Genomic DNA, 12,545 nt, shown 5'->3' on the forward strand with positions numbered 1-12,545 from the left:
GTGATTTTTACCATGCTATGACTTTCCGTCCTTCTCACATCTGTCCCTCAGAAGTTAAGGAAATTACTAAGATTTGTGACCAGGCTGTGCCATGAGGTAGGCCTGGTCCGCTGGTGTACATACCTTGTATTCACAGTATAGATGGGCCCAGAAAGAAAAAGTAGGAGCAGCCTAGACTGCATTTGGGAAATTGCACAGCATTTTTAACAGTTGAAGGTAGCTCCTTGCTACAAAAATCCATAAATCCATCTTTTTTTTTTTAACACCAATATTTGTCCATGGCTGCAAATCACAGAATACCATATTCTCTGGAGAATCAAAATTGTGAGCGAGATCAAAGATAATGGAGAGAAGCTTGGTGAGCTTCAAATCATCTGGAGAATCTTACCTAAAGAAAACCTGGAATCAAGAAATAACATAAGAGATGTCATCCTGGAAATGAACAATGGGAAAAGATGGCAGGCCCCAAAATACATATAAACACATGAATGAATAAATGTATGTATAATTTTGAGTATATAGTTATACACACATTCATTCATATATGTATACATACACTGTATTGTGTATATACATACATACTACATACACATATGGATGTACACATGTATATATGGATATAGTTATATCTACGTATACAGTCTATATAGACGAATGAATGTGTGTACATGAGTGAATATATACTACATATGCAGATATATATGTATGTCCACATATATACCTGTGTATACAGTTTATCTATATGTACACAAACATATATACATATGTGTTTATACATATATACACATGTGTATATATACATACTATACATATGCATATATACATTCATTTTTTAAAAAGTTAATTTGGGGAGGGAGAAATAGGAAGATAGTGAAGAAGCTTCTCCATCAGCAAGAGACGGAGAAGGGCCAGCAAACCAAGCAGAAGAAGTTCTGAGGCCAATTTCGCTGAAGGTTCTGACTGCAGTAAGATTTTTCCCAGACAACCCCTATTAGAGTTGTGAATACCTATAAAGGATTGTGATATAAACTATTTTTTTTGGAGGGTAAGGGGAATGAAACTGCATTCATTAAGAATGTAGAATATGACTCCTTTCTGTTGTATAGGACATATAGGACCCAATTCAGGACTTTTCCCCAAACTGTACTATATGTACCACTTTATGTGGTGGATGACCAGAGCGCCCAGACCTCTTCTGAGGAAAGTTTGGGAGAAGAGAAAGGAGAAAGAACAGAGACCAGATTGAGGGGACATAGCTGTCTCCAGATAAGATGCTCCTGCCAGCCTAGGGGGCAGGGGGATGAACAGAGCTGGGCCCCCTCCCTCGTCCTGTGCTCCTGGAGCTCTTTTTCTTGCTTTAGGGATGAGGGTTTTGCTAAGGAAGGAGGTAGGGGAGCTCTTGGGGTTCCAGGGTAAGCCCCCCGAAGGACGGAGGGGAGCAGGCACATTTATGTTTTTGTTTTTTTTGTGTTGTTTTCCCTGAGAGTCTGTCTGAAAGCTTTCTTCTTCCTTCCTCCCCTCCCCATCCAGATCCCTTTCCCTGTTCTGTCACCCTCTAGGGCCCTTCACACCTGCTCCCCAGGGGGGGTTTCTGGGACACCTGCCACTTGTGGCCGTTGGGTTCACTTAGCAACCACTTCACACCTGGAGGTGCCTTGTGTGGCTTCCCCAGTCCTACTTACCCCGGAGGTGGTGGTAGTGGTGCAAGAGGGGATCACAAGGAATTTGAGTCACGTGCTTCCCTCCTCCCAGGGCGCCCTATACACCATTGTTAGGGGGAAGGGGAAGCTGGTGAGATACGGTCATGCTGAACACAGCCCTAGAGTCCTCTTGGGTCTGGGCCTATTTTGCTCCTCTGTCTGCAAAGAGTCCTGTCTCTTTGAAGGTAGGATAGAGCACCAGGAAGACCTGAGTTCACATCCAACTAGCTGTGTGACCCCAGGCAAGTCACTTAACCTCCATGTGCCTCAGTTTCCTCATTTGTAAAATACATAGTAATAGTACCTCTCTCAAAGGGTTATCATGAGGACCAAATGAAATAATAATTGTAAAGTGCTTAGCACAGTGCCTGGTGAATAGTAGGAGTTTAATAAATTGCTTGTTGACCGACTGACTAAAAGCCCCAAGAGTCCTTCTTGTGAGTAAGGTGAAGATTTCTTTCTTGAGTAAGTAAACAAGACAGACCTTACCTCACCCCTCCTGAATGCTCCTTTGCTCCCCCTTCCAGGCCCCCTGGGAACCTAGCCGTTGAGGATGGGGCGGGGAGCTTCAGGCTGCTCAGAGATGTTATTAGTTTTCCTGCAATTAAAATGTCAGGAAAGGCTCCCAAGGCCCCAGGACAAGAAGCCACCAGAGCCTACAGGGTAGTGAGCCTGATCCTGAACCCCAGACCTGAGGCAATCATTTAGTTCCTTTGTCCAGGAGGAGTTGAGGGCTCCTTGGGGATTCCGAGAGGACTTGGGGAGGTTGGGAACAACAACTCAGCTACTCTTTCTTTGGTAGGCCTGTGGCTCTCCCTAAAGCTTATAAAGTGCTTGTTTTTTAGTCAGGATGGGAGGTGGGGTGGGGTAGAGACAATCTATCATTGGTTTAGCCCTGGACGAAGGGGTTACTGCAGTGACTCCAGAAAAAAAAGAAAAAGGAGTTTGGTTCAACACCCCAAAATCCATTTTAGCTCACTATTCAACAAACCCCTAGGCACTCACCATGGGCACAGGTAACCACAGAACAGCTTACATTTAAGCACCTTAAGCTTTACAAAGGGCTTTTCTCACAGCTCTCCTGCCTGTCCAATAAGGCAAATATTTTTACCCCTCTCCCCTGCCTCCCCCATTTTACAGATGAGGAAACAGGCTCTGAGAGATTAAGCTGCATGATCACCCTGCTTGTGTCTGTCCTGGGATTTGAAGTGGAGTCCAGAGAAGGCAGACACTTCATCATACTGGGCCATGCAATCTGCTCCATCCCAGGGGGATGTGTAAAAATAAGACCCAGTGTCTGTGCTCGAGTTGCAGCCTAGTAGGCAGATCCAAGTACCACTGTTGAGGGTTGAAAGAGCCAAGGTCCAGGAACCCCAAGACTGGAGTTCCCAGACAGGGTCGTTGAGGGGGAGTGCCCCTCAAGGACCCGAGTACTGGAGAGGGTCAGGGCCATTTGGAATGAATTCACCATCTCAAGCATTCTTCAAGTAAAGGTGGCAAAGATTTATTACGCTTTATAGCGGGCAAGAGTTATTAGAGAACCTGCAACCTTACAGGGGCACAGGAAAGTTTATACACAAGATTTGGGGGTGAAATGTCAATTAGGTGTTTTGGGGTGGGATTAGGGAGTGGTTAAGGGGTGGTCAGTTCTTAAAGGAACATGTGCTTTTTGTATCTACTGGGCAGGTATCTTACCCAGAGTTCACTGGGAAATAACCCAAGGGGGGCACTACCTGGGGGTGTGATTTTGACCATGAAATGTCACTAAGTCAACTAATGGTCAGGGCTGACTGGAAATATCCAGGTGGCTTCCATCAAATGTCTTGTTAGACAAGATGAATGTAAGGGAATATACATTTGACTGTGTCTAGGATACATATCAGTAAGGTCAGTAAGTAGTAAATATTGTTATGGCCCAGCGCACAGCCAATTAGCACATACGCAAGGAACTGGACCAATACATTCTATATATGCAGCTGGCCACAGTATCGGGTGGAGAGATAAGTGTTTTACTCAGGCATGCTGCCCTTGAACTGGAGAGAAACTGCTAGGGCCAGTGCTTTGAAGCTAGGGAGATATGTGATTTTACAACTGGATGTGATTTTGGAATTGGGGTCCAGGCACAGACTCCCAAGCAGAGGCTAAGGAGAAATGTTAGAATTAGGGTCCAAGCACAAATACCCTATCACCACCTGAAGTCAGGAGGGACAAGAGGTAAAGTGGGAGGTGCTGGCACTGGGGGACGAGAGTAGAGGCTGCTGACCACTCACCCTTAGGGAGATAAAGATGAGGCTTGTCTGGCAGCTGCCAGAACGTGGTTTCAATCTGGAACCAAGGGAGCTTGTCCTTTTCCCCCTGCTTTTGCCTGATTTCTAGCTTGTCGCGGGGTCTGTAGTGACCACAGATTGTCCTGAAGTGGTCAGCTCTAATACAAATGCTCTAGGATCCTGGGAGGATTTCAGACAGTAAGATCACCCTAGGTCACTTCCTTTTGGAAATGATAGTCCTAAGGGACATTGGAAGAAGTCCTTCCCAAACCCCAGGATTTCAGGGAAGCTTCAAGTAGTGATCCTTGAAGACCAATGTAGTGGGTTCTGAGAAGGGTCTGAATGAGTGGGAGGATGCTAGGAGTTGGGTGGAGAAAGTGTGCCTATTCCTCACAATTCATAGATTAACTGATTTTTTTCCATCTAGAAGAGTGCTAGATTTGGATTTAGAGGTCCTGGGTTCAAATGTCATCACTGCCACTTACTCCTGGTGGGACCTTGGACAAAGCCCTTAAACCTCCCTGGGCCTCAGTTTCCACATTTGTAACTTGAGGGGGTTGGGCTAGATGACTTCCAAGGTCGATGGATCATCTATGAGTAATCCCTATGGTCCCGTTTATGTCTATAACCCTGGTCCAACCTTGTCATTTTATAGATCAGCTGACTTTTACAGATTTTTACAATTTAGGCCATCTTTACAGGTGAGGCACAGAGGCACAGAGAAGGAAACAGGATTTTGTCTGAAGTCATCCAGCTAGAAAGGAGCAGATCTGGAACTTGAACACAAGGCCTTTGACTCCACATTTGCTGTCCAGTTTCATTTTTGTGTTTGTATTCTTAGCACCTAGAGCAGTGCTTGGCACACATTATTGTTCAGTCATTTTCCAGTCCTGTCAGACTCTGCGTGACCCCATCTGGGATTTTCTTGGCAAAGATACTGGAGTAGTTTGCCATTTCTTTCTCCAGCTCATTTTACAGATGAGGAAACTAAGGCAAACAAGGTGAAGTGACTTGCCCAGGGTCACACCTCTAGTAAATGTCTGAGGCCAGATTTGAACTTGGGAAGAGGAGTCAGGAAGAGGCCTGGCGTCCTATCTACTGTACCACCTAAGCACGTATTAGGAACTTAATAAATGCTTGTGGACTGAATCTTTCCTCTCTGCTGTGCTGGCTCTCCTTTCAATTCATGGTGGATGCTGTTGTGACCTGTTTCCCTCAGATAAAGTTATAAAATATAAATGTGTGGTTTTATATATGCTAATGTTTGTGCTGAGAGGAGAATGGACTAATGTGTGGGCTGGGAGGGGGTGCTAATTGCACAAACTGAAAGGGGGGGTTAAAAGGGATCAAGATGATGAAAGAAAAAACTGAGAAAGAGGAGTCACAAAACATTAGGATTTGGTGTTAGCTGAAGGGCTGCAGAAGCATCTACAAGGGAGTGTTTTCTTCACCCAGGGGCAAGTAAATCATCTGGAAAGGTCTTGAAAGCAATAAGCACCCAAGGGAAAATTTCTCCTTGTAGAGACAAGGGACCTAGATCAGTAGAGCTAAGGAGGGCAGAGACTTCTCTTGGACATTGTCCTGTGGTGTACGTGGGACATGCAGAGTAATTACAATTATCATAATTATTCTGAAGATTATGGCCATGGAAGGAGCACACTGTCAGGTCCCTATCAAGCTGTTGAGGCCAGTGGTATATTGTATATCAGGCAGAGAATCAAAGATTTAGAGCTTGCTGGAACCTTAGACCTTGGGTCTAACTCCTTCAAATTACAGATGAGGGAACTGGGGCTCAGACAGTCTAAGTGACTTACCCACGGTTTACGTGTTTAGTTAAGTAGCAGAGCCTGGCACTGATGTGAGAACCAACCTAGATAGGTCATCTTGGCTCTGGGCATTTTCACTGGCTGTCCCCCTTGGCTGGAAGTCTTTCCCTCCTCATCTCTGTCTCCTGGTGTCAGTGACTTCCATCCAGTCTCTGCTAAAGCCCTACCACCTATAAAAAAGCCTCCACCAGTCCCCCTTGACTCAGGTACCATCCCTCTGAGATTATCTCCAGTTTATCCTTTTTGTATCTTGTTTGTAAGTAATTATTTGCATGCTGTCATCTCCCATTAGATTTTAAACTCCTTGAGGGCAGGGGCTGTTTTTATCTCTCTTGGTTGGGCTGGCACATAGTAGGCTCAATAAATACTTCTTGACTGACTGATAAAAGTAGAGAGTCTTCATCACCATGACTACAGTGACTCACGGAGGCCAGCCATCTAATAAGGGGAAGGGAGGCTGTGATCTACGTGGGTAGGGGGAGAATATACACACTAATACAATCACGAATCCTTGACTCCAGGACAGTAATAATACTGGCTTACCTTCCTATACAGATTTTCTAACAATAGCCCTGCCAGGTAGCTAGGGCTAATATCACTTCCATTTTACAGATGAACATACTTGAGTCTCATAAAGGTTAAATAACTTGCCCAGGCAGCGTGGCAGAGCTGGAATGAAAACTTGGGTGTCGGGACTCCAAGTGCAGCTCTCCTTCCGTCCAACCAGGTAGCCTGCCTCCCTAGTGTGTGGACAAGAGTGACTCCAAAGCCAGGGTCCTTTTCTCTCCTGGAAATTCTTAGAAGTGAAGGGCAGGGGAACTCCCAACAAAACCCAAAGTGATGGGAGTGTCCGGCAGCCGCCAGAATGTGGTTTCAATCTGGAACTGAGAGATGTTGATGATCCATTTGGACGTGCCTTCTCCACTGAATGGTGGCTTTGAGGGGGCTGGGGAGGGGGTGCTTGGCAGGGGATTGGGATGAGTAGATCAAGAGCTCAAGCCTTGTGTCACAGTGGGTCGGGTGACAGCGTGCATTTATTTATTTACATGAGGTCCCATGTGGAGCATCATGCATGCTGTCGGTCAGGCAGCAAAGGTCTATTAAAGCACCCGCTAGGTGCTGGGCACTTCTCTAAGCGCTACGAATACAAAGAGCCAAATCGTGCCTGCCCTCAGGGAGTTTACAGTCTAAAGGAAATGATCCACCAGAATGTCAGGATTTTCTTTCCCTGTGTGTGGTCAGAGGGTCCAAGTCCTCTAATTAAGCCAGGGTTATGCAAAGCGTGAAGAGCAGCCAGAGACGGAGGGGACATGCCGCAGTCTCCAGACTCCCAGTTCTCACAAAACCAGCGAGAGGCGCGATCCAAGCTTAGGGGCCGAGGCCGCTCTTTCCTTCCCTAACTCCTAGGACCCAGGTGGCTCTACCAGCCTCTCTCCCCACTCAAGAGCCCGGGGGTCATTCGGTACCGCCCGTATCCCGCCTCGTCCAATCAGGAGCAGGCTGCGCACCCAATAAGGCGGGTTCTCTTCTCCCATTGGCAGTTGGCGGACTCTCCTCCAATAAGGGGCAGTTTACTTCCCTTCTCTCATCTTTCCCGGAGTTGGGAGCCGACTTGTTCGCCTCTTGGGTTCGGAGCCTTTCAGTCTTGGGGATTAGGTAGGCGGAGACGCTGAGTACCACGGTGCTTTCCGGGACCTCCGCGGGCCCAGAACTACAACTCCCGGCAGGTAGCGCTATCTCTACGTTTTTTTGGGATCACGTGGCTTCCTCCCCTCGTTCCCCCCCACCCCTTCCCCTTCCTCCTTCCCCCACTCTGTCCCTTGCCCCTCAGGGGCCTCGAGTCACGCGGGTTCAGTCAAGAGCAGAAAAAGAGGGCGGAGCCCGAGGGGCCCGAACGCCGTGCCGGTGGCCAATAGGGTGGGCGGAGCGGGGGCGCCCTCCCCCCGCCCCCGGCCGTGCGCGCGCCGGCGCGGGGTTGTAGGGGCGGGAGCGCGCCCAGCGGCGGCGGCAGCGGCGGCGGTGGTGTAGGCGGCGGTTGGGGGGCGGGTGGCGGTTGGAGGCGGAGGCGGCCCAGCTGAGGGGCGGCCGCGCTCACTCGCTCCCTCACTCCCTTGCGCTGACAGGCAGCAGGCCGGAGGCCTGGACGAGGCCGGGAAGTTTGCGGCGGAGCCCGGCGTGAAGCGGCGCTGAGGCGAAGCCGAGCCTAGCCTCCGCCGCCTGAGGAGAAGGAGGCGCCGCCGCCGCTGTTGCTGCGAGTCCCCGGCCACGCCGATGACTACTGCAAACTGCGGCGCCCACGACGACTTCGACTTCAAACTAATTTTCGGGGAGGACGGGCAGCCGCCGCCACCCCCGCCCCCGGGGCCCGCAGGTGAGGGCGCCCCCGAACCTCCCCCCCCGCCCCGGGCCTCCTCGACCCACCCACCCCCTCCGGGGCCTGCCCACGGGGCCCGGCCGGGGAGCCTGCGCGGTCCTCGGAGGGGCCGAGGAAGGGACGGGTGCGGGGCAGCGCCTGAGAGAGACAGAGAAAGAGAGATTGAGAAGAGACGGAGACGGGCGGGGGAGGGGAAGAGAGGGAGGGGGGCATGGCTGACTGGAGGAGATAGTGGGGCGGGGGGGGGGCAGCGTGTGTGCGCTGCGTGGGGTGTGTGTGTTTAGGGCATGGTTTTACTATTGGGGTGTGTGTGCATGTATCTAAGGAGGAGGGGCTGGAGGAGCGTTAACCCCCGCCATGCTCCCCGGCTCCTGCTAGCCCTTGCACCCCGGGATCTCCCTGCCCGCCCCGCGGCGTGCAGATGGTAAACGTGCATTTGTTGCTTGTAGTTGAAACGTTTCACGCGTGAATAAGAGGTTGCGATGCCCGTGTGTTAATTACCACCCTAAGGATCGGTGTTTAGCAAACCCCCCCAGTGGTGCCGCGGAAGGGGCATTGCATTTGGGAGCCGTCTGACGGACCGAGCGGCGTCTCTGTGGGACCTTGGACAAACCGCTTAGCCTCTCCTGGCCTCAGTTTCCTCACCTGAAAAACGAAGGGGTGGAAATCGGATCAATTATCTAAGGCCACTTTCATCTTAAGGCCACGAACCCCTAGGTTCTTTTTCTGTATCTTGTTCCTACTGTTCGATTTGGAGTAATTGTGTCAGAGGTTTTCAGCGATTTATCAGACACACAAATCTGCTTCTCCTGCTTCAGTCTTGAATGCTGTGTGTGCCATTGGGGGAGGACGGATGACATCTTTTTCTTAATAAATTTACCCTTGGCAGAAAGTTGTGGAATGGAATGAAAAACTACTGTAAAAGTCATTAATAATTTCCATAGCATAGTAGTAGTTATCCGCGGTTTTTATATTTCAATCAAAGCCCAAAGTGGAATAAGAGAAAACATAAATGAACGTTACTGATGTGGAAGTAACAAATGCTGAAACTTGAAAGGAAACGATTAACACTTCAATTTGGGATGCCGTTTGGTAAAACAAATGCAAGATTAGGAACAGATTTTAAATGCTGTTTTGTTGGCCCTGCTGAGAATAGTTAGTCTTCCCTACTTTTTTGGGGTGAAGCATATTGCTGAGAAATTAGTGAGAATATCCTTTGAAAATTTCTGCTTTTTTGGGGAAGTACATTGTTTATTTTGCTTCATAGAGTTGGGATATTTAGTAATTTGTGAACATGTTGGTGAAATTTGTATTTAGTTCTGCCAAATAAATGAGAATTGTTAATAGCTTTCATATTACAGATTTATGTAAATCTAGACCAAGTTTACTTGAAAGGATAAACAAAAAGCAAAAGTGTTCTGAAGGGGTATTAAGTTGGTATTAATAAGGCAAAATATTTTGGAAGTTATTCTTTAAGATTTTGCTCAAATGTTCTGAGAATAGTTAGCTGTTTTTCCACGAGAAAAAAATTCATTTTGAAAGGCACATTTCTACTATAACCAGTTTGCTAGTTTAAAAGGATTTTGGAAGAGGAGATACCAGTGCATTACTCAAAATCTCCTGTAGTAGTTGTAAGGTGGACTGACCAGCTTTAGATGGAAACTGCTTAAGTGAGTGCTCTTGTGACCTACCTTGGAATCCTGTGGTAAACCTTTAATTAGGCTTCTTAAATGTGCATTTGAATGGTATAAAATGAGACTTACAGCAAGCTGAGTTAGTGGGAGTTTTGAAATAAACTACTTGATTATTGTCATTTTGGAATTAAATTTACATAAATATATCAGAATTGTAGTAGCTCTTTAGACTACATAGTAGATTGTGCTTGGGAACAATTGTTATTTTGATCATTTTTTATCTGCATTGCTAAATACCTAGGCTTTGTAATAGTAAGCAGTTTCAACTCAAAGTATACTTAGATTTTCATAGGTAATTGGAGTTAAGCAGTTTTATTACAGAAGCAAGAACTTGATCTTTGATTTCTTCCAGCTCTAAATTCTGTGATTCCTGGCAGCAAGCATTTAAAAATAAATATTATTTGTCAATATACCTATTCTGTGTAGAAAGCTCTCTTTTATCTGTTTATGCCAAAAAAAGATAGTGAATAAGCTAAAAGTTTATTGTGTATTCATTCATTGTTTCTGAAAATACAATTTTCCTGATTGTAAGGGGAGAACCCTGAGATATATTTTATTCTTTTTATTTTTAAAAATTATTAATATATTTTGTTTTGACAGCAGATACTTCTAAACAATCCCCTTTGCAAAGGACATTCCGTGGAAGTTACTAATTTTTTTTTAACAGCAAAGGAGGATGCATTTTGCAATTATGATACGAACAGTGAAGGTTATACTTGACCACAATTTTGTTATATCTTCATTTTGAGTTTATTTATATTGTTGCAGTTATCATGTATATTCTTTTATTTCTGTATCACTTTGTACAAGGCTTTCTATATTTCCTCTAGATTCTTCATATTCGTCATGCCTTATGGCATACGTATACACCACGTATATGTATGCGATTACATTCATCTTCCATTATTTGTTCTGTCATTCCACAATCATTGATCACTTTCTTGGGTTTTTCCTTTTTTGTCATTACAAATGATATTTCTATAAACACTTTTGTGCATAAGATTTTGTTTTTTGTTTTTGTAACCTCCTTGGGGGCATACTTTTAGTATTATTGATGGATCTGATATTGAGATGGCTAGGGTGAAGGGTATGAACATTTAGGAACTTTCCTTGCATAATTCCAAATTATTATCCAGAGCAGTTGAACCATTCACAATTCTGCCTTCCCTGATTCAATGGGCAGAGCTTCCCATATTTTAACATCTTTGCTAGTTTGATGGACATGAGGGGTTATTTTATGGTTATTCTAATTTTCATGATAGTTACTATTTTTTTGGTGTGAAAACTGTTAATACTCTTTGACCACATCTGTGGGGGAATATATCTTAATATACTTATTTCAAACCTTTACTAAGCTAGGCATTTGTTAGCTATTTAATGGAAAGATTTTCTCCCCAAGCCTTACTCTCTGATTTTAGCATCATTACTTTTTTTGGAGTGTCCAAAAGCTTTAAAAAATTAATTGTTATGTTTTGCATGACTGCACATGTATGACTTGTATAAAATTCTTTCCTTCTCAATGAGGAGTGGGGAGGGAGGGAGAGAATTTGAACCTAAAAATAAAAAAAAACCCAATTATTAAAAATTGTTTTTACATGTAATTGGGGGAAAATAAAATATTAAATTAGGAAAAAATTAATATAATTTCGATTATAATATGATTTCTGTTTTGTGATTGATGACAAATCTTTATCCATAATTGTAAAAGGTAAGATCCTTCCATTCTTTAACTTTTCTTACGGCATGGCTTTTAATTTTCAGAATGCATATCCATTTGGAATTGTGGCATAAGATATCCTTATTGTGTGTTTCGGTACAACATATATTTCGAGATAGTTATGATTTTAGAGTATGTTAAGATTTATTCCAAGAATCATGAACAATCATAGTATGTTAAGAGGTAGAAGATGCTCACAGGGGCATAGTGACCTGTACAAAGTCATTGTACGTCATTAAGTGAAACCCTCTTCCATTCTTTGGGCACTTTAGATTTAATGTCAAAAGAAACAGTTAAGAAATTCAGGGATTAAAGTTTATTTGCACCTGAAATCAACATTTATTTTGGTGTTCATCATTTTGAGCTTTGAATTATGATTTGAAATAACCAAAAGTGAGTTACTGCCTTTAGGATGAACTTGTCTCATAAATTGAGCCATAACAGTTTCTAGGATTCAGTTACGGTATTGTTAGTTTTTGTTGTTAAATATTCCTTCTTCTTTCCTTTAAGCACATAGGCTTGTTATAAACAGAGAGGAATTTGATGAAAAATTTTTTGTTTTTTTTAGTAGGCTCCATTTGTCCCAGTTTGTCAAGTTACAGAAGATGTGTACTGTTTGAGCACATCCTAGTCTGTCTGATGGGCTAGTGTGGTTTTAGATCTTGTTAAAGGTTTGAGGGGCCTTTACCACAACTGAATCTTCATTTGTTCTCTAATTAGAGTGTTAATCATAACACATGGAAAAGGAGATTTCTGTTCCTCTGAGAAGCCCTTGCTTAAGTTTGCTTTAAGGCTTCTTGCTTACGTTTATTTTGGTACCTTTTATAAGTGGGCCTTTAAAAATTGGGAGGAGAAACCAAAGGGCTAAATTTCTGTCTTAACATTGTTAGAATACAAATGTTTATCATAGTCTAATATTTCTTTGAACTCTTTTTAGCCATACAAAAATATAAGTATACACACATAT

The 12,545-nt window shown here is 44.6% G+C and overlaps 1 protein-coding gene across 4 annotated transcripts in view; it reads left to right on the forward strand.

The window, feature by feature from the left end:
• The first annotated feature begins 7,799 nt into the window (after positions 1-7,799).
• NFATC3 (nuclear factor of activated T cells 3) overlaps positions 7,800-12,545 on the forward strand; it is a 183,748-nt gene continuing 179,002 nt past the window's right edge. For 2 of the 4 annotated variants that reach the window (XM_036748730.1, XM_036748729.1), the window contains exon 1: positions 7,815-8,164. In XM_036748730.1, coding sequence (XP_036604625.1) covers positions 8,065-8,164 — 100 coding nt within the window. In that variant the 5' untranslated portion in view covers positions 7,815-8,064. Of the gene's footprint in view, positions 8,165-12,545 lie in introns of all 4 variants that reach the window. The other 2 variants (XM_036748728.1, XM_036748727.1) reach the window with 2 other exon arrangements.

Source organism: Trichosurus vulpecula, chromosome 3 (assembly GCF_011100635.1).
Source record: "Trichosurus vulpecula isolate mTriVul1 chromosome 3, mTriVul1.pri, whole genome shotgun sequence".
Classification (NCBI taxonomy): Eukaryota; Metazoa; Chordata; class Mammalia; order Diprotodontia; family Phalangeridae; genus Trichosurus; species Trichosurus vulpecula.